The sequence below is a fragment of the Bicyclus anynana genome, chromosome 3 (assembly GCF_947172395.1).
Source record: "Bicyclus anynana chromosome 3, ilBicAnyn1.1, whole genome shotgun sequence".
NCBI classification, from domain to species: Eukaryota; Metazoa; Arthropoda; class Insecta; order Lepidoptera; family Nymphalidae; genus Bicyclus; species Bicyclus anynana.
The window spans coordinates 4,725,347-4,748,750 of record NC_069085.1 but is presented as its reverse complement, the minus strand read 5'-3'; the positions used below and the strand labels follow the sequence as shown (position 1 = coordinate 4,748,750).

The window sequence follows — 23,404 nt, the reverse complement described above, 5'->3', positions numbered from 1 at the left end:
GACTTATACTACTAGGTGAAAATCACCTTAGCGCGATACAATTTTGGTACAAGTGGTAATAACGTCATCTAGTATGCGACTCGGCAACTACATTTACAAGGTCTGGTCTGCTGAGCTCGAGTCTCCTCTCAGAAAGAGAGGGGTTAGGCCAATAGTCCACCACGCTGGCCCAATGCGGATTGGCACACACGCAGAGAATTAAGAAAATTTTCTGGTATGCAGGTTTCCTCACGATGTTTTCCTTCACCGTTTGAGTCACGTGATATTTAATTTCTTAATTTGCACACAACTGTAAAGTTGAAGGTGCATGCCCCGGACCGGATTCGAATGCACACCCTCCGGAATCGCAGGCAGAGGTCATATCCACTGGGCTATCAGGGTTTTTTTGGAACTTGGATGTACCTGTAGTCAATTCGGCATCTCTGCAATGATCTCAGCACCGCCCAAGTTTCCACCGAATTGAAGGCTTTTTTATAGTCTACAACCGCTAAGCATAGTGGCTGGTAATACTCTTGGGTCATATGTATAATCTGCCGCAGCGTAAGGATGTGGTCTATGGTAATAAACCCTTTTCGTAATCTGACTTGTTCGCCATTTCGGAATCCGTCTTGTTCGGGAGACTGGAAGTCGTCAAACCTACAAGCGAGACTTGGTGGATTCGTAATGATTCTCGAGAACAATTTTACACATGGCTCAGCAGCGAGATGATAATTCTCCAGCAAGGTGTTGTAACCTTTTTTCTTATTTAAAATACCTTCAACGTGCAAAATTTGACCTGTTACAGTTTTATTATAAGTCTGTTCTTGAAATTTATTTCCAATCATAAATGTAATGTGAAAAACTGTCGATAGATGGCACTTTATCAGTTGCATATCACGCTTCAGGAGTTCTTTACAAATATTATATAATGGAGCCTAAACATATATATTATTAAATGTCGCGGTCACTAAAAACAAATTATAATTGAATTTTTGAAACGGATACTCTTTCAGTATCCGTAAGAATAACAGACTCATCTCATCATGATAGAATTAGAGTGAAGTGAAGCAAATAAGCCATTGTTGCATTCTTTTTATAAAAGGTAATTTTTGACGTGACTAGAGGTGAGTCGTACTCGCTAAAACGCGTACTGAGTGTTACGAGTACGAGTACGCCGAGAGACGCGCTCCAAAGACTAGCTCCACGAGTATTTAGAAGTACGAGCCATTAGGACCCATAGAATAGATACGTACTCCTAAATACTCAGTGGCCAGCGATTTTACGTCATATTATCTGATACTAAGCGTACATTAATTTCAAACGAGTTCTACGTAGTCATTTGGACTAGTGGTATGTACGCAAGGTACAAAAATATTGAATCCTGAGTCCGATCCCGGGTAACTGAAAATCTTTTTGTCTTTTTATTTTGTTTTTTTCAATTGGTTTCTTTTGGTTTTTGTAATCCACAAAAAAAAGAAAAAAATTTGCAAACAAAAATATTTCGGTCATTAATTTCAAAATTTCAATGTAATTTTATTATTTAGTTATTTCTTTTAACATTACCTCATGATGCTGTCGGGTTACATTAACTTGTTACTTTAGCGGATAAATAATCATACTAAAACAAATAAACATTATGTTTTTAAAATAAGGATTAAAATCAGGGACTCCAATTATTGGAGTATTAAGAGTATTTAGTGTATACTGCGTTAAAAAATCGGTCTTATGTTTGATAAAGTAAAGACAATTTTTCATCAGCAATGGGACGTCACTCACACATTCTTAAACGAACGCGTCCGGGAACGCGTCTCGCGATGTTTTGTCTGTTGGAGTATGAAGTGTTTATTGCGATGAAAAACCGGTCTTATGTCTAGACAACAAAGTCTATTTTCTTTCGGCATTGATAGAAGTCTCTCACTCACACATTACTAATCGAACGCGTCTCTGAACACGTCCCGTATTGGTTGGACCGTTAGAGTATTTGCGAGTATTGGACTCGCACTCTGTTGACGTCTTGCGCTCCTCGGTACTCGGTACTTCTAAATACGCTTAATACGTGTATAAGTCCCTACTCCGTACTCGTACGCCATACGTCTTCCAACAAACCTAGTGTTAAGACCTGCTCCAGTATATACGCCTCACCTCTAGACGTGACATGACAATGGGGATGATGACTAGGTTTTAATATATTGATTTTTATGATACATTCGGGTAAATAAGGTCAATGTTAACTAATTTGTACATAAAAAGCAAAGATTGACTGGATATTTGCAAAATAAATAAGATTATAAAATTTCAAAATCTACTAAAAATATTTTATCGTAATTAGATGAAAATTCATACAGTTTTAGCTTCCTTACATTAAATGTGACATTTTTTAATATATGAACTATAAACATAAACGCAGAAATAACAAAGATATAAGTAATTTTGTTTAAACGCCCATACAAATCTAACGATTATTAATTGCCTACGACGTCATAAGTGCGTACCATTTTGTGTGGGGCGTTTTTCAGGGATCCGCGGCAGCGCCGCAAATCTGACCCTTTAAATCCCTGTAGCTCCGAAAGTAATGATCGCAGATACCCTGTTACTTTTACAAAATTGCTTTACTATTAGCGTACTCTTAATTTATATACAATTTAAGAAACTGTCATCATCCCTATTGACAACTGACAACGTCTTATAATTCGATGAAGCCGGCTGCACACTCAAAAAACGATGACGTCATGCGTCGTTCCCTCGCTCTAGGGTTGCCAACTTTTTTTTACAAGAATTAAAGTATATTCTGGTCTATGAAGATGATGATGATCATCTTATGATCTTATGACATTGTCATGTTCAACTATCGTCAGTAAGCCGACTTTACAGGCAACCGATTTTTTTATAGGAGGTAGGAAGTGCACATAAGTCAAAGCGAAGGTTGACCTGGTCCGCTAGTATACAAATAATAACATAATCAAAATGTACCCCTGGGCTATAGGCTGGTGACGCCCTTGGTTTTAGCATTGGAAGGGAATGTTTAAGTTTAATATGTTTAAGTTAACAAATATGTATAAGTTATGCAGTAAAAGATTTCACTTGGGCGCTTTATGGCTTTGTTTACGACATCTCTCCCGTTTAGTAGCCTAATTTATATTCGCAAATTGCAGTCGTTAAATATATAAGTATATAAGTATACCTATATAAATTCTAGGTAAGAACTGAGTAATTGCATTACTTATGTACAAATATTTGTACATAAGTAATGCAACAATTACTTATGTACAAATATTTGTACTTATAATAATTTTATTTACACAAATAAATTTATTGTCAGTCAGTCAGATTTTATAGAAACTTAATGATATGTACGAGTAGGGTTGCCAACCGTACTATAATACTATTACTAATATTATTGTACTATATTTCGGGTCCGCGTACTATATACTATTGAAGAAATATATAGTACGCAAATTTACTATATTTTCACCAACTTTATGAACTTAAAATTTTAGGAATATTATCATCGAATCCGAATTTGTCTATCACTTCGAATTCCGAACTTAAAATTAACAATTAAAAAAATTAGCTTTATTACGTAATTCATTACTTTCGTATATTTCATGTAAATTAAAGAATACAGATGATGTAGCTTTCATACGTGTCCACGATAACCATGTTGATTATATAGTAGGTAAAGTAAATGATTCGATTATTACAACCGTTGCGTGCTGTTATGTTATGTCACGCGACTTACCTCAATCCCCTACCCCACGTCACTACTACGAGCACAGAGAATCTGGTGGCACGGCAGTGCCCCAGCCAAGTTGAGCAAAAAAGCGGCTATGGTCATTACAAAGTGTTAGGTTAGCTTAGTACTGGACTCAATTAAGTAACTGACATGGATCTTTTTAAGGTAGAAGAGAGTTCGAATGTATCATACTAGCATACGTCTACGACTTCGTCAGTATGGAAACTTCCGCTTATTAGTATAGATCGAAAATAATTATACTGTCCGTTAGTCTCCCTAAAAGTGGACAAGCAGAACCGCCAGTTTTTATATGGAAAGCCATCGTATATAACAATTCACAGAACATGCTAATAACTGCACATGAGTACCGTCTACCTGCAACCCGTACCCGTCAAGACCTGAGACAAACCGCATACTGGACAATTGAACAGGTAGACCCTTGAAACGATCCAAACTCCATAATTGACTACCATACAACTTCAAACTAACGAAAGCGATGCTGCTTGATAACAGAAACACGCATAGCGGTAGTACTTACTCGGACGGCTCTATCAAAAAGAGCTCTACTACTACATTTTTTTTTACATTATATAAGCTAGCGCTTGGCAGCAATCATGCTTGACAGTAAGCGATGATGCAGCCTAAGGTGGAACGCGCTTGCCTAGAAAATGCCTATTCACTCTTGACTTGAATACACCCATGTTGTAGGTGGTAGGGAAAACAGAAGCTGGAAGGGCATTCCATAATTTCGCAGTGCGGATCAGGAACGAAGAACCGAAACGCTTCGTACGCGTCCAGGGGACATCAACTACGTATGGATGCAGACCTTACATCTCAATATATAAAAACGAAAGGCAATAAAAGCCATTTGATGTGGTGATGAAGTGAAAATGTATCACATCAAAACATAAATGTGTAAATGGGAGCCAAATTCTGTGATGTGTGTCGTTATCGATTATGCCAATAAAAGAAATGATATCTAAGTGGGTGCCAAACTCTATAGATTATAGAACTTAGAATACATTAAAGCTCGAGATTTGAATTAGCTAGTTTTTATCAGCAAATAAAATCCTTAAAATACCTACGTACATATAACAAAAAGAATTTGAACACGATATAAATTATTAATAAAGATAATTTTATGCAAAAATTTGCCAAGTCAAATCTTAAGGCTTATTGTTCTATAATCTACAGAGATTGGCACCCACTTTGATATAATTTCTTTTGTTGCCATAATCGATAACGACAGGCATAATAGACGAAGTCGCAGGCGTCCGCTAGTTTTCTAAAAAGACAAAAATCTCAATAAGTTTTTTTTGCTTGCCACACATATCGAACTCGTAACTCGTAGCTAATTACTAACGTCGGGACCAATGACAATAAGAGATAACATAATCAACCAATACCACTGGGATGTACTAGTTTGTAGGGAGCATCACTACATTATTTACAAAAACGATAAGGTTATGGTAACTACCCACAAACGAAGCCTGACATCAGATCTAAGCCAATTAAGGAATTAACCAGAGCATTAACCCATTAATAATCCAATCGAACCCAGATTTTTATTTACAAAACTGCGTCACAGATATATTAGGTATAGGTAAGGGCTAGTGAACCTTTTGATTTAGTTACAAAGTCTCAAATATGCAATCAATAACATCGTAGAAATAGAAACAAATATAGAGATTGAATATTATCTACGACGTTATATCTGGAAATGTAGGGCAAATTTTTAATGATCGGACTGAGGTTTCCCTGAATAATACATAACTTAGATCGATTTTGCGAGATATGGTACATTGTACCTATGTAATGTTTACCAAACCATTTTTTATGTATGTACATAATGTGTATTTTTTTCTGCTGTAATGTACGTGTCTGTTTTCATCATGATACTCTGTAATGGAGCTCGAATTATTAAATACTAACAGACATCCCGCGATTTCACCCGCGTAGTTCCCGTTCCCGTTGTATAACAGGGATAAAATATAGCCTATTGATAAAGGAATTTTCAAAATCGGTCTCTAATAATCGTAATGTATAATTTCAAGACGTTTACGTATCCAAAATTTAATACATCTTTTATTTATAATTTCATAAATAAAAGAATGTAAATTTCATTTGTAGTATCTGATATAAAAACATTTTGTATAATTTTCATTAAATGCAACAAAAAAAAAATTCGTAAAGTAATTCTCATAGAACTTAATGAAATAGTCACGAAAATATGGGGAAACCTAAAATCACTTATTTTGTGACGGGCTTAATAAAAACTAAAATGTTCTGAAACTAATTACTTGCTTCAACAAAATATTTATTTGTATTACTGAGTAATTACATATCAGCTTATAATAAAGTACTTGAAAAACTCCTAGGAAGTCGTATAAATATTGAAAGTACTAAATATCTTAATATTGCCACTTGCTAGGCTACCGCTACGAAAGCTACGAACATCTAGATCAACCTTTTACCAATTAAAAAATAATAATTAAAATAAAAATTAGTCATTCATTAGTCAGGCATTTAAAATGCGCCCCTTCCATTAATCTCTTCCTTCCCAAATAATGCCATCAAAAGATTAGTTTGACCGCGTCTTATCTATCAGTGGGTGTGCCATAATCAGATTGCGGCACTCGTCGAGCTTCGTCGTAGACGGCGGCCGCTCCCAGCGGAGACAATGTAACTATACATAATATGAATGAAATACTATTTGTAAAAGTTAACCTTCAAACACGCATCTTTCATCACTTAAAAAAGTGTGTCACTCAGGTGTGGTTCACAAAACTGGTCGAATTGTGGACAAAAACATAAGAAAGTACGGTAATTTGTGAATATGAAGTGTACTGACCTTACTATTTCATTTTGCGCGCTACGCAATGACGCGCCATAGCTCCAGCGGGAGCAGACACAAAGACTGATTCACATATCGGCCCGGAGGACGGGCTCACGTGGTGCACTGTACCAACGCACGCAACCGGCACTGGAGGTCGCAGCGGGCGGCTCGCGCGCGGGTTGTTGTTGTGAGGGCAGGCCTCGGAGCGAGTGGCGGACGAGCGAGCGGCGGCGGCCGCGCCTGCGTAGTGTTCCGGCCTCCGCGCTCGATATACCGACCATGAAAATTTCAGCCGTCAACCGATGCCGGTCGACACGCAGGTGCGCGACACCTGACTAAAAGCCCACCATCACCATTACACTGATTTAAACACAAATGGATGGTCCCGGTCCATTAATTTATAATGCAGCCATTTAGTAATTAAGCAGCAACAAAATTAGCAAATCCCATTAGCAAAGATAAAAGCGTTCAGAAATATGATGATAATTTTCAGAGACCATAAAATAGACTTCAAAATATATTTGTTTATGATTTTCAATGATATTTTTAAATGTTAACAATGACAGGTTCGCGACACCTGCCTAGATGCTAAAGGTCTGCCATTACCGTTGCATTGATTTAAAAAGGGTACGGACATGGATGGTCCAGGTCCATTAATTTATAATAACAGCACCTACGTCCAATTATTACCTAATTGAGAAACGAATATAACTCGCAAATCCCATTTTCATATATCATTAAATACGATAAGATATTAGGTTTTTCTCACATAGATGAAAAACATTGCAAAATTGGACATATCTACTGCGAAATGAAAGTACTTACGTTGTGAAAATTGTAAGTTAGTTATTTTATTAGGTTATTTTTTTATTAATATTTACAAGATGATACAATCTCAGATGGAAGCGGGCTAACTTATTAGGAGGAGAATGAAAATTCACACCCCTTTCGGTTTCTACACGACATCGTACCGGAACGCTAAATCGCTTGACGGTACGTCTTTGTCAGTAGGGCAGTAGTAACTAGCCTAAGCTTCCCACCAGCCAGATCTAGACCAATTAAGGAAGACCTCATTAAGTCCAGCCGGGGATCGAAGCCAGACCTCCGTTTTGTAAATCCACCGCGCATACCACTGCGCCGCGGCGGCCGTCAAATTCACATCATCATTCACATTGATAGATCTTTACGCTTACTGTAAAAGATAGAAGTACTCGTCGATACGAGAACATATTGGTTGTTAATAGCAAAAAAAAATGATCGCTATTCTGTAACGAAGCTTTTATAACTCGATCGTGTGACTTTCGAATTCGTCTTTATCTCTCTCTATGTATAGTATCATGTTAGAAAGAAAGAGATAAAGACGAATTCGAGACTCACACTGTCGAGTTGTAAAAATATCTTTACAGAATAGTGCTACAGACTTTGAATAAACTAAAATAATTGTGGCAATGGGCGGGGTACACAGTTCGAAGAGCCGATGGACGTTGGGGTCTCAAGGTGCTGGAATGACAACCCCGCACTAGAAAGTTGGTCGACCCCCACCAGGTGGACTGATGACATCAAGCGAGTCGCAGGGTTTCGCTGTATGCAGGCGGCTAATCGTGATGTTTGGAAGTCCCTACAAAAGGCCTATGTCCTGCAGTGGACGTCCATCGGCATCGACATGATATGATGATGATGAATTATGGCCTTAGAATCGATTTTATATTTTGTAATAGGTAAACCTAATTAAAACTATTTGTACTGAAAATAATAGTATAGAAAATTACTAACAGCTGTTTGTAACAAAATAAAATGACTTAACGGGAGCTTACAGTGTCGGGCGTATATTTTAATTAGTGCCAGCATCCAGGCTTCTCTATTATCGTTAACAGCTTTCCCGCCATCTCATCGTCAATACTCTGTATGCATATAACTCGGGCTCTGAGACAGACTGCTTGGCTCCATGGTGTGACGTGGACGCTTGTATCTCGATCTGTACCTATTTGATGCAATAAGGCTGTATCCAATTTGACTTTTACTTTTATATTTTAATACTAGCGAACGCCCGCGACTTCGTCCGCGTGAAATTCGGTTTATTTACAAATCCCGCGGAAACCATAGATTTACCGGGATGAAAAATAGCATAAGTGTTAAACCAGTGTAAATCTATTTTCTTTCCAAATTTCAGCCAAATTGCTTCAGTAGCGGCAGCGTAAAGGAGGAACAAACATACTTACGTACACACAAATTTCGTTTTTATAATATTAGTGTGATAAATATTAAATACGACTTCTCACATTATTTATATGTCAATACCTACTTAGACAGGTTTGCATCCATTGGTGTTGACTAAGCAAAAGTTGGACTTAATCATATTCTAACCTAGCGGATGCCAGAGAAATCGTCTGCGTCATTTACGTTTTCTCCTTACGTAAAACAAAGCCTTACTTAGAGCCTCTACGTGGGAAACTCATGTACCTACCACCTACTACCTTATCGCCACGGAGAGGCGATTCCAGCCTTAACTTGGCCACTGATGGGTGACAGAGTCCCAAGGAGGCAGACGGAGTTCTTGACTGGGTCAGCTTTTTTATACCACTCTAATCATGCGACACAGTCTCGCCTCAACCCTGTGAGTGCACCTGTGCAGGACTGTGTCGCACAATGCAGTCATCATCATTCATCACCATTAACAGCCGATGGACGTCCACTGCTGGACATAGGCCTCTTGCATGGACTTCCAAACAAAACGGTCTCGAGCCGCGAGCATCCAGCGGCTCCCCGCAACCCGTTTGATGTCCTCAGTCCACCTAGTGGGGGGTCGACCAACACTGCGCTTTCCGGTGCGGGTTCGCCATTTCAGCACCTTGGGACCCCAACGTCCATCGGCTCTTCGAACTATGTGGCCTGCCCATTGCCACTTCAGCTTCGCGACTCGCTGAGCTATATCAGACTGACTTTGGTTCTTCTGCGGATCTCCTCATTTCTGATTCGATCACGCAGAGAAACCCCAAGCATAACTCGCTCCATCGCCCGCTGAGAGGCCACAGTGCAATACACTGGTGGAATCGTACCTACCTTTAAAACTTCTTCGGAAAATGGATATAAAAATCGTTACATTCAATGGTGTGACGGACTGTATTGACGACATTGCCAAGATTCCATACAACGCTGACGCGTGACGTAGCGCCCGTAGTTTACTGTGACAAGGTTCTATCCCATCTTCGCGAATTATAATTATTTGTAGTCATCAATATTAGCAATATTTTAATTGCCCACCACACATTTCTGATTCGATCACGCAGAGAAACTCTAAGCTTAAATCGCTCGATCGCCCGCTGAGTGAATTTGAGCCGTCTAATAAGGCCCATAGTTAGCGACTACAAAAAGCTCTGCTACTAAAAATAATATTTCACTAGGCCTAGGCCAGGCCCTGAACTCGACCCCAAGAACTCGCGTTCCTAAGTAAGCTATTCAGTGCATCAATGATGCAGCCATCAAGGAAAACAGCTTAAAATGTGTTATAGCTTGACAAATTCCTTGATGACACTCCCATGATATGAGGGCGACGGGGGGAGGAGGGGTGAAGTCGTACGCGTGGGGCAGATGGAAGGACTGTGCGGGTATGAAGTCGTGCGCGCGGGGCATCGCTATCCTCCTCCCGGCCCGCGCTGATCATAGGGAGTCTAGCAAATGAATTTGCCAAGCTATAATGTCTTTCCGGCATCTTTTATCGAATGCAATCGAAATACTGCGTACGAGCCCCGCCTACGTCGTACTAACAGGATTCAAATATAGCCATTATTTGAACCCTGTTATTATGACGTAGTAGAAGTAGGCCAACATTGTACTCTATGTAGTAGACGTAGTAGTAGCCGCTCGCTCGCATTCAACTTTTTCACAACGACCCTCAAATTGATGATCTCCCTACCCTTGTTATTGGGATAAGTTAGTTTAAGTTCCTTATTGAATTCTTTCTCAATCAAAAATACGTTCGGAACCCTAAAAAGTACACAATTAAACTTTTCCGGTACGATGACGTGTAGAAACCGAAAGGAGTGTGGATTTCATCCTACTCCTACCAAGTTAGCCTGCTTCCATCTTAGATTGCATCATCACTTACCATCAGGCGAGATTGTAGTCAATGGCCAACTTGTAGAGAATAAAAAAAACACAAATAAGGAAGTCGAGAAGAAATAATAGGATAGGGATATTTACGAACATAAAAGAAATAGTAAATTAATTATTAATAGTTTTATTACACAAAAATATATAACACGTTACACGGGGCCATTGGTGATCTACAAAAGTTCACGGTTAACAGCTACAAAGTACAAATCTACTTTATTTACAAACACAGCTATGTATAATATCATTCTGAGGACGCTTTTACATACATGGGTAACATGAACACGTTTCATATAGAAGAGATATGGTTCCTAACCTGGGTATCCCGACTATGGGGAGTAGAGCTACGGATAACTATCTACATGTATAAAAAAGTTTCCGTTGTAATGCGTTAAAATGGCGCCACAGTGGCAAATGGGTTTTTAAAAAACACGAATAGTAACTGGTGAAGATTATATTTACAAATTAATTTAGAATACTTAAATAATTAAGGTTTAAAAACCGGCTTAACTCAAAATTGTTTCGTTTTTTACAGAATCCATGAACTAATTGGTCTCTTATTTTTATTTGAGGAAATGCAATAGTATATATGTCTATTGACTTCACTGTCTACGTAACCTCGGTTGACTGCAGCGCTATTCTGGCCGAATTTTGAACTATAATTTATTTCTCAAGCCGATAATTTCTAGCCAAAACAGTCCCTACTGGCGACTATTCTTCTTGCCGTTGTTCAAATAGACTGAAGGTAATAGAATACAAAGATTATTTTAAACAAATCATATCATATGGCAAGTTTTTCTGTGTGAAGTTTAATTAAATGTAATTAATTATTTTTATCATCCGGTTCTTTGTTCAGTATGTTTGCAGAATTATTTATTATAGGTACATGGTAAATTTTCTTAGCTTAGGTATAAAGATGACAAAATCGGACAAAAGAGGTTAGGAACCACTGTAGTGGAGTATTAAGTCAGTTATAAGAATAAGCCCCAAAATAAGAATATAAATATAATATAGGCACATTACATATACAAATTACAAATGCAGTTCAAATTGAGTTTATATTACACAATTTGTGTAAAAGTGAATTAGCTAGTAAGTCTTTCATTTCATATTTTTATTAATCATACCTCTATATTATTTACCTATGTTTTAAATTTTGACGATGCGTTTATGAGTTACATTATTTAGCATATAAAACATCATACATAAATATTAAACGAGTTGAAATTCGGTTTATAAAACGTATTAAATTTTAAAGCTTCTAAATTTATCATACAAAAAGATATACAGCACCTTGCCTTTACATACAAATATATCGCCTTTGGCTTAGTATTATTACTACAAAGAGATTCTTATTTATATATATAATATCTTAAATCAATATATACAAATACGGATAAACGATCACAAAAAAGGTAATCCGAAATATATAACACTTAATTTTACAGGTGGCATTGAGAGCATGTTATTTACACACACATATGAGTACATATAAGTATAACATTGGTACATATTATATAAAAAGTATTAAACAATAAGTTTATACACTCTTACAAGTGGCGTGCCCTAGGTTTTTATTTAGGATATGCACTACAATTATTCTTATAAATTGTACAAAATGAAATATTCCTTCTTCAATAAGAGTCCTTAGAGTAGGCAAGACATTTTTGCACACATGAAGGGCATGCCAGTGATCTCTCATTCGTTAAAAAAAACAATAAATATTCAAACGTCATTTGTACATTATGGTATACCGTGAAACAATCAAACTTATAAACTGAAACTAACGCAGTACTCGAACTAAAGTCTCGCCGCTCATGCCCAGTGCGGACTACTTTAGTATTTGAATTGAGTACGAACAATTTTTGGATTAACCACTCAAAAATTGTTCGTACTCGACTAAAACACTAAAGTAATCTGTACGGCCTGTCAGAGATTTCGTTTCAGACAGGTCGTGCGAATAGGAGAAACATATTAAATTAGAATTGCTTCGTTTTTTGTCTCTCTCTCATGACAGACCTGTCAGAAACGCAATCTCTAAACGGCCAGGCTTTAACGTCGCGACGGTCGCCATTTTGAAAAACATTATAATAAAAGCACCCTCAAATGGTCAGGACCTGTAACCCGTCGATTCTCTTTTTTTAAACGCTTCGAAAATTAAAAAAAAAGTATGGGTATTATTTTATTACTGGGAGTTTTCGATCGTAAATCCCATACATTTTGTTAGTTTTCGAAGCGTTAGCGTTGGTAGACAGAGAATCGACGTGCCACATGGCTACAGGCCCATATAAGTTACTCATAATGGCACTACATATTCCATATATAGACTTTGGGTGTAGCAGTAAGATAACAGTACTAATGTCTGACGTCGACACAGCAGAAATTGATTGTTTCTTTTTATTATTATTACAGATATTATGACATAGAAACACGTTAAACAAAAACCCTTCGCAACCATTCACAAGCAAATGATAATCTAAATTTTCTACAAAAGCGACACGGATTTAGCGACAGGGCCTGATTAAGGAGGTCTAAGGACGGCCAAAGTCATGGGCGTCCGCTAGCTACTTGTTTAATAACGTTTTAGCTTGTCTGTACACCTGTACCTACAAGAATTTGGTTAATGAAAGCAGAGACCAAAATCGACCAGCAAATTAAAAAAAAAACATTCGGAAGGCGATTCCAAAAATTAAGTAAAAGTATTGTAATAACTCAGTTTGATACATATATTACATCTATATATTATAAAGCCAAAGAGTTTGTTTGTTTGTTTGTTTGATTGATTGAACGCGTTAATCTCAGGAACTACTCTTAGGTCTGATTAAAAAATTTTTCAGTGTTAGAGATAGTCCCATTTATCGAGGAAGGCTATATATTATCACCGCGCGGCGTCAGCTAGTTTTATATAAGTAATATTAATAATGTTTTCACGTAATCAATGCGTATTTTAACAAACTTTAGTAGATTTTTTTTATTTCCTAAGCGACTCTTGTCTCTACTTTCAGTCACTCTGACCTCCGAAATGAAAAAGACTAGGTATACGCACGAAGTACGCAAAGTACGATTACTCATGTGTCGTTGACCAAATTCGACCGATTGCAACAAACATATACATTTTTTCGTCCAAAAGAATGAGAGATCTTCTCAGAGAGCTTGGGTGAGCAATTGCTATGTTTCTTTTATTATTTTTTAAATATTTGCCCAAATTTTTACATGCTTTTAGTTGTGCTGACTGTGACTGACATGTGAGTGGGCAAACCTACATTATCCAAGTTAATGAAATTCTCTATAATCTTCTCATCTCATCTTGAAAAATAACGTTATGTTTCAAAAATTTAAATATAAAAAAAGGTTGGTATAACCTATATTATTATAGGTTATACCAACTAATAATATTATAAATACCTATATTATTATAGAGAATTTCATTTACAAAATAAAATAAAGAAAAAACTTCGAAATAACTTAATAATAATACAGAAAAAATACATACATGCAATGCTAAGTACAACATTCAACCATTTTCAATAGTGTTAATGATAGGCACAAGATAAAATACTATACATATAATATCTTTATTAATGTAATAAATATAAAACACTGTTAAAACTCACGTGATTATCGTAAGAGTATGCCTGACAAGTTTCAAACCCATACGGGACCTTTAGCCATGAGCTTGTCTCATTCAAAATCATCGGCCTATTTTAAAGGCCAAGGTCAGGCCTAGTTTCATATCCCTTAAGAATAGAGGAGTGATATGAAACTTAGACCACCATACTGCTACAATGCGGGCTAGCGGAAGTATACTCCGACAATATTCACAAGCGTTTCAACTATGATTTGTATGATTAGATTATTAATTATTTTATGGAAGTAATGAATAATTTTACACAAGTATGTAATTAAAATGTCCTTTGTTTTTGATGTTGTCATGAAAATATCCTTTTACACAGATATGGTGTTATTTACACATGAAACGAACAGCAAAACAATTTTTGTATGTTGAGGTATAATCAAGTCCTTTTGTTTCTGGCTTTTCCGTTCACAATAGGTTCGTCTTTCTGGTTTTTTCTCGGTCTTAGTATGAAGTTTAAGTTGTACGCCGTGTTCACTGCGTAGTACACATTCGCGTTTGCTGGCAACACCATTTCTGTAAAACGAAAGTATAGTCAAGATTCGTCATGATGCCTCGTTATAGGAAAGGAGATTTGGAGCTGATACCTACCACGCTGCTCTGCGGATATATACTTTATTGCACACAATATAAATTGAAAATTAAAAAACAATAATTAAAACTAAAAATTATCATGTAAAGACCTTATTGCTAAAAGCAATTTCTATCAGGCAGCCCCTGATGACAGCATTACGGAGAAAGGTTAAGATAAGAAGCCTAGGTTGATAATGTAAACTCTTAACGATCAGTATCAGATGTACTTGTAATAGCTAGTCCGCTAACTTGGATATGCCGCCATGTTGGATTAAGAATATATCAAATAAAAAAAATATCTCAAAATTGATTTGCAAGATTTCACTCGATTATACACATTACATATATTGGAAGTAAAATAAAAGCTTGTAAATGTATAATGTCCGCGACTGAAGGCTATACTTCAAACCATCAATTTCCTAGTTGCAGGTTGATCTAGAGAATTTGTTGGAATAAGAAAAGTTCAATATTTCCTAGCTCCAAAGCCTCATAGCGTCCAAAAATAACTACTATAAAAGTTAGCAAAAAATTATAATAAAGAAATGCAAAACGATATCTACCTTTATCAGGTAACACTTGAGCCAAAGTGTATGCGTCAGGATCACCGTCGAGATTCAGTTTGAGCATGGCGTTGCGCACCACCTGCGGCGTGCGCTCGTTGTTGCTCAACATGATGGACTTGTACAGCACCACGCCCTCCGTCTCCACGCAGTCCGACTCGTACGTCACTCTGATTATGTAGAAGTCTGGGCCAGTCCGAGTGTTCGCATGGGCAGGACTATTAGCCACTACTTTGCCGTTCGCCTGTTTCTGGCCGCTGTTCGCGCTTGAAACCGATATATCTAAAGATGGCAACGATGATGAAGAGGAACCGTGTGATAATCTAGTAGGAGACGTTCGCCGCTCTAAGCTATCTCTCTTCCAAGCGACAGCACCGTCCGTCTCACAGTAAAATTGGGAGCTATTACTAGAACTAGTACTCGCGATGGAGTCATTTTTTCTATGACAATGGTTGTTGTTCTCGTTTATCTTCTTAGCGCGTCGCTCTTTCGGTGGATTGGTCGGTGGTTCGATCTGACAGGACAGCTGATACGCCTCCCTGTCGTCGAGAACTATGACTGAGTCGAACCATCTGTCGAACATGGGGTCGGTAGGCAAGTGGTATGCGTTTGCAGCACCTTGTAGTAACTTAATTTGAGCTAGCACTTCGAACTCTTTTCTTCTCTTGTCGAAGTTTATCAGTCCGTCGGCAACTGTGTCGGGAATGGCTGTGTCGATCATCGTGAGATCTGTTAAAAATGTTCCTAGATACGGAATGGTACCGTGGCTGACGCCCGGGGAGCCGCGTTCGTGAAGCAGCTTCTGCAATTGTCGATCGTTTTCACCGACCGTGTCGGCAAATTTGGCAGTGCCCTCCCTCATCAACAGCTCCCGCTGCGCCCACCGATTGTTATCCTCGCTGAATATTCTGGCGAGTTCCTCGAACAATTCTGATTTCTCCTTGGACAGCAATGCCCAAGTTTTCCTTAACCTATACACGGGATTACTTTGTAATCCGGAAATTATGGCCTTCAAAGATGAAAAGTTTTTGAGAACCCTCAATTCGCGGGCGATGTCGAGCCACGCCGCGAGTATATCGGATCGGTCGACGGGCCTCAGGTTGGGCTCGACGAGGACGGTGGAGATGACTCGGAAGGAGACCGCGTTGAACTGGTTGACGGTGGCCAGCACGGTGGCGGCGTCGTGGGAGCGGTCCTTGTCCCGGCGCGACCAGATGGCGCCGAGGCACTGGTGGGGCACGAGCCGCTTGAACAGCTCCATGTCCATGCGCGTGAGCTGCTCGGCGAAGTGCCTGTGCGGCACGTGAGGCAGGCGGTAGGCGCTGGTGTGGTGCGCCGGCACGCGCATGCCGGGCGCCAGGCACACCCCGCCGCCGCCGCCGCCGCCGCCGCCACCGCCAGCGCAGCCATTTCGTTCAGCACTGAATATCGCTAACTTCTGCAACACCTGCAACATTATTGTGTCTTAAATAAATAAGGTACTTTTACAAATTGCCAAGGTATATTTACAAGCTGGCTTAGGACTGAACTGGTGACCAGGCGGCTTAATGTGCTCTTGAAGGCACGGAGTGTGACATAACCAACTTTGCAACCCAGGGCAAAAAGTTTCACTAATAATAGTTTGACAGAAATAAGAAAAGCTCAATATTTCACAGTCAAAATCGTTTTATAATCGTGGTACGAAGCCAAATGACATGTCCCAAAATGGGCCTTTATTATTTTTAGTTTACAAGCGGGTTGATAGTATTTTTTACGGATAGAAGACACAAATAGTTTATTAGAAAACAATTTCCAGAATTTTTGGAACCACCACTAATTAAAATTGTCCTTATACAATATACAATTAGTTTCATGTAGGATGGTGCGGGTCGTTCGTTTCACTCCTGAAAGTATGCCGCGATTCACGATAATAGTAAGTATTACGAACGTCATACAAGCGACTGTCACCGTACCCATGCTGTTTGAAAAACACTTTAGAAAATGCAATCAAAAGAGCCAATAAGAATAATTGGAATTTATTTACATCCAGTATATGCTGTCAATATCATGTACCTAATTATAGAATTAAAAGTACTTGTACCGACTCGTAAATCTATGTACCTAATATTTTAAAATGTCAAAAAAGTTTAAAATGAACATTAAACTGTAGACAGAGAAGCATTAAACAAAAAATCCTTAAATTACTTTAAAAACGAACGCCATAAACGAACGCGACTACACCAAATCCTTGGACTACACGAAAATCAGGGACAGTCTGCCAGATTATGAGTTACGAGCCGAGTTGCCATTAAGTATAAAAATTCTTACTTATGTTGCCATCTGAACAAAATATAATATCTATTTTATTAATTAAAAATAGTTATTTTTAGTTTCATTGACTATATTTAATTTTCTTTTTGGTCTGCTTGACACTCGGACCGAAGGCCAAACTCCGTACAAATCTGGGACATGTCCCAAAGAAATTAAGAAAAAAATTACAATTCTAAGTTTAAAAAAAAATATCTTTAGAGCCTTCTTTCTACTTTGCTGAGACATAAGTATGCGTAACCCCAGAGGCCTCTTATCCAATATCTAAAAGAGTCCGATATAAGTACGATAGTCACGACTACTCACTCAATCACGACTTCTTTATGATTAAATCTGTGAAAGTCGTAAATGATTGATGAAAACACAGTAACAGTTAACAGTAAGTATTTTCGATTATCATATCATCATAGTAGCAGTAGATAGATTAATATTATAATATCTAACAAATACGGTTTAATATTAAATTAAAAATGATAAAATCATTAATAATAAGGTACGCATACATTACGAACATTTTTGAAACATCAAGTATGACTATCTCTGGATTAATGACCTGCCTTACCTGGTCCTGGATTAAACTACAAAATAAATTGAAACAGTAAACCTTGAAATCAAAATAAAAGAGTATAATAATATTTCCAAAAATAAGTCTGAATCAAACATTCCTTAAAGACAGCTGAAATTCACCATGCTAGTCTTACCTTTAGTCTGTAAGCCGCCACGACTTTAATTAGCCCAATTCAAGAAAGTCCTTAACAATATTAAAAATAACCTCAAGCTAATTCATGCGCAAGTGAAGGAAAAAATGTTTTTTTTAATGAAAAAATTTAAACATCCTGAATGTCAATTATAATGAAAACAGTATGAAGTCATTGAACTTTAACCAAGTTTAGGCTGAATTAAATGACCTCAAAGGGACTGACGAGCCGCATAGCGGCATGGCGGTGAATAGGTAGTGGTTTGAAAATACAGGATATTTTAAAATAATTGATTTTAAAAAAGGTGTTTACAATCGTAACTCCTTGAATTGTACTTTGTTTTTTTATATAATAATAAATTCTAATGGCTAATATACATTGAGTACATTATGTGGGATTTCGGTTTAAGACGAAGGAAACTTCACGGTGTCTAGTGTCTAGTAGGATATTAGTTGGTTTGCACAATTTCACGAAGATGTAATTTGGCTTTAGTTATATGACTGAAAGTAAGGTGAACAGAGCTAGCGCATTTGTGTGTGTAAACTGAAAGAGCATTAGCAAAGCAGAAACGGGACACCTTTTTGTGCGTGCAGCGTTTATAGATTTAGAAAGAAAGAAAATGTTTATTTAGAATTTAAATCATAGAGGAGGAAGAAAAAACACAATAACTAAGAGGGTATCACGTCAAAAAAGCAACCTTCGAGTGCAGCTCCGAGCCGGGCAGATGGCGCTGCGTGAAGGCGAGGAGTTGCTGCAGTGCGGGGTGGTGCGGGGGCTGGCGGAAGTCCTCCGGGTACGTGTCCAGCCACACGTGCAGGCACGCCACCAGAGTCCTGCAACACACAAGCAAGCACTTTACTACAGTCTCAGACCAATTATAGAAGGACCTGTATCGCACTCATAGCTACGAACAAAATTGTCTGTCATTTTCTGAGGAAAACGAGCTTAGATTTGGTACATATCTTATACTAAACTAGAAGTTTTTGTCAGTTTTTTACACAATTCACTTACACAAAAAGGTATTTTTACGGAGTTCTTTAACCGACGAACATGATTACAACTATTTAACATCGATTCTATAGAGACAGTTTTTATAATCGCATTAGATCGTTGATCATATACTTTGACAGAAAAGTTACGTCTAGCGAGGCAGGTCCTATACAATAATTGGTCTGAGACTACAGTACTTACCATCCTAATCCATAGTTCTACTACCTTCTAGCCAATCCGCATTGGGCCAGCGTGGTGGACTATTGGCCTAACCCCTGTCATTCTGGAGGAAACTCGAGCTCAGCAGTGAGCCAAATATAGGTTAATAATGAAGGACGCCCGCGGTTTCGTCCACGTGAAACTTAGTTTTTCACAAATCCCGCGGTAACTATGGATATTTTTCTGGAAAAAGTAGCCTATATGTTGGTCAATAACGTCCACTTCATCCAGTGAAAGTACCATTAACAACGTCCAGTCGTTCCAAATAATAGTCCAAACAAACAGATGGACAGATAGACAAAAGTTTTAAAAAAGCTCGATTATGTTTGGTGTCAAGGCCCGCGAGCAGCACGTCCTCCGCCGTCAGCGCTTTGTACCGGCGTGCAGCAGCTCCAGTACTCGGCCTCACTCCGCGAACACAATAGCTAGCACACAGATATGGATGCACTCGCTTTTTGTTTTGCTGCGACGTGTCGAGGGCCGCGGGCAGCACGTCCTCCGCCGCCAGCGCCTCGTACCGGCGTGCAGCAGCTCCAGCACTCGGCCTCACTCCGCGAACACAATAGCTAGCACACAGATATGGAGGCACTTACTTTCTGTGTTGCTGCGACGTGTCGAGGGCCGCGGGCAGCACGTCCTCTGCCGCCAGAGCCTCGTACCGGCGCAGCAGCAGCTCCAGCACTCAGCTGCACTCCGCGAACACAATAGCTAGCACACAGATATGGATGCACTCGCTTTTTGTTTTGCTGCGACGTGTCGAAGGCCGCGGGCAGCACGTCCTCCGCCGCCAGCGCCTCGTACCGGCGTGCAGCAGCTCCAGCACTCAGCTGCACTCCGCAAACACAATAACTAGCACACAGATAGAGAGGCACTCACTTTCTGTGTTGCTGCGACGTGTCGAGGGCCGCGGGCAGCACGTCCTCCGCCGCCAGCGCCTCGTACCGGCGTGCAGCAGCTCCAGCACTCAGCTGCACTCCGCAAACACAATAGCTAGCACACAGATAGAGAGGCACTCACTTTCTGTGTTGCTGCGACGTGTCGAGGGCCGCGGGCAGCACGTCCTCCGCCGCCAGCGCCTCGTACCGGCGTGCAGCAGCTCCAGCACTCAGCTGCACTCCGCAAACACAATAGCTAGCACACAGATAGAGAGGCACTCACTTTCTGTGTTGCTGCGACGTGTCGAGGGCCGCGGGCAGCACGTCCTCCGCCGCCAGCGCCTCGTACCGGCGTGCAGCAGCTCCAGCACTCAGCTGCACTCCGCAAACACAATAGCTAGCACACAGATAGAGAGGCACTCACTTTCTGTGTTGCTGCGACGTGTCGAGGGCCGCGGGCAGCACGTCCTCCGCCGCCAGCGCCTCGTACCGGCGTGCAGCAGCTCCAGCACTCAGCTGCACTCCGCAAACACAATAACTAGCACACAGATAGAGAGGCACTCACTTTCTGTGTTGCTGCGACGTGTCGAGGGCCGCGGGCAGCACGTCCTCCGCCGCCAGCGCCTCGTACCGGCGTGCAGCAGCTCCAGCACTCAGCTGCACTCCGCAAACACAATAGCTAGCACACAGATAGAGAGGCACTCACTTTCTGTGTTGCTGCGACGTGTCGAGGGCCGCGGGCAGCACGTCCTCCGCCGCCAGCGCCTCGTACCGGCGTGCAGCAGCTCCAGCACTCAGCTGCACTCCGCAAACACAATAGCTAGCACACAGATAGAGAGGCACTCACTTTCTGTGTTGCTGCGACGTGTCGAGGGCCGCGGGCAGCACGTCCTCCGCCGCCAGCGCCTCGTACCGGCGTGCAGCAGCTCCAGCACTCAGCTGCACTCCGCAAACACAATAGCTAGCACACAGATAGAGAGGCACTCACTTTCTGTGTTGCTGCGACGTGTCGAGGGCCGCGGGCAGCACGTCCTCCGCCGCCAGCGCCTCGTACCGGCGTGCAGCAGCTCCAGCACTCAGCTGCACTCCGCAAACACAATAGCTAGCACACAGATAGAGAGGCACTCACTTTCTGTGTTGCTGCGACGTGTCGAGGGCCGCGGGCAGCACGTCCTCCGCCGCCAGCGCCTCGTACCGGCGTGCAGCAGCTCCAGCACTCAGCTGCACTCCGCAAACACAATAGCTAGCACACAGATAGAGAGGCACTCACTTTCTGTGTTGCTGCGACGTGTCGAGGGCCGCGGGCAGCACGTCCTCCGCCGCCAGCGCCTCGTACCGGCGTGCAGCAGCTCCAGCACTCAGCTGCACTCCGCAAACACAATAGCTAGCACACAGATAGAGAGGCACTCACTTTCTGTGTTGCTGCGACGTGTCGAGGGCCGCGGGCAGCACGTCCTCCGCCGCCAACGCCTCGTACCGGCGTGCAGCAGCTCCAGCACTCAGCTGCACTCCGCAAACACAATAGCTAGCACACAGATAGAGAGGCACTCACTTTCTGTGTTGCTGCGACGTGTCGAGGGCCGCGGGCAGCACGTCCTCCGCCGCCAGCGCCTCGTACCGGCGTGCAGCAGCTCCAGCACTCAGCTGCACTCCGCAAACACAATAGCTAGCACACAGATAGAGAGGCACTCACTTTCTGTGTTGCTGCGACGTGTCGAGGGCCGCGGGCAGCACGTCCTCCGCCGCCAGCGCCTCGTACCGGCGTGCAGCAGCTCCAGCACTCAGCTGCACTCCGCAAACACAATAGCTAGCACACAGATAGAGAGGCACTCACTTTCTGTGTTGCTGCGACGTGTCGAGGGCCGCGGGCAGCACGTCCTCCGCCGCCAGCGCCTCGTACCGGCGTGCAGCAGCTCCAGCACTCAGCTGCACTCCGCAAACACAATAGCTAGCACACAGATAGAGAGGCACTCACTTTCTGTGTTGCTGCGACGTGTCGAGGGCCGCGGGCAGCACGTCCTCCGCCGCCAGCGCCTCGTACCGGCGTGCAGCAGCTCCAGCACTCAGCTGCACTCCGCAAACACAATAGCTAGCACACAGATAGAGAGGCACTCACTTTCTGTGTTGCTGCGACGTGTCGAGGGCCGCGGGCAGCACGTCCTCCGCCGCCAGCGCCTCGTACCGGCGTGCAGCAGCTCCAGCACTCAGCTGCACTCCGCAAACACAATAGCTAGCACACAGATAGAGAGGCACTCACTTTCTGTGTTGCTGCGACGTGTCGAGGGCCGCGGGCAGCACGTCCTCCGCCGCCAGCGCCTCGTACCGGCGTGCAGCAGCTCCAGCACTCAGCTGCACTCCGCAAACACAATAGCTAGCACACAGATAGAGAGGCACTCACTTTCTGTGTTGCTGCGACGTGTCGAGGGCCGCGGGCAGCACGTCCTCCGCCGCCAGCGCCTCGTACCGGCGCAGTAACAGCTCCAGCACTCGAATACACTCGGCAAACGAACTGCAATACAATAAAAAATATATAACAAAGACATGGAATACCAAGTTAAAACTGACACTTGCTATTATAGGTAAGCGCATCACACATTTACACAGTAAACTATTTTTATATTCGCTTGCCAAGCGCTAACCTATACATCCTATATATTACAAGTGCATGGGAATTTGTCATAACTAAACCGATTTTAAAAATATATTCACCATTTGAAGGCTCGATTTACAAAACCAGCCTGTAACATAGGCTATATTTATCCTTATAATAAAAACTACGCGGTTGACGTCGGCTTTTACAATATAAAGTAGGTACTAGTCGACGCTCGCGACTTCGTCCGCGTGGAAGTCAATGTTAACTTTCAAGCCCTATTTCACCACTTGAATTTTA

General features: G+C 41.2%; 1 protein-coding gene across 8 annotated transcripts in view; it reads right to left on the bottom strand.

Annotated features, from left to right (window-relative positions):
* Positions 1–10,769: 10,769 nt before the first annotated feature.
* The window catches only part of LOC112056689 (ral guanine nucleotide dissociation stimulator), a 60,767-nt gene continuing 48,132 nt past the window's right edge, over positions 10,770–23,404 (bottom strand). For all 8 annotated transcript variants that reach the window (XM_052891054.1, XM_052891056.1, XM_052891049.1 and 5 more), the window contains 4 exons: positions 22,913–23,023; positions 19,128–19,263; positions 15,426–16,872; positions 10,770–14,808 (listed from right to left, as the gene is read on the bottom strand). In XM_052891054.1, the coding sequence (XP_052747014.1) occupies positions 14,672–14,808; positions 15,426–16,872; positions 19,128–19,263; positions 22,913–23,023 (1,831 nt within the window). In that variant the 3' untranslated portion in view covers positions 10,770–14,671. The remainder of the gene's footprint in view (positions 14,809–15,425; positions 16,873–19,127; positions 19,264–22,912; positions 23,024–23,404) is intronic.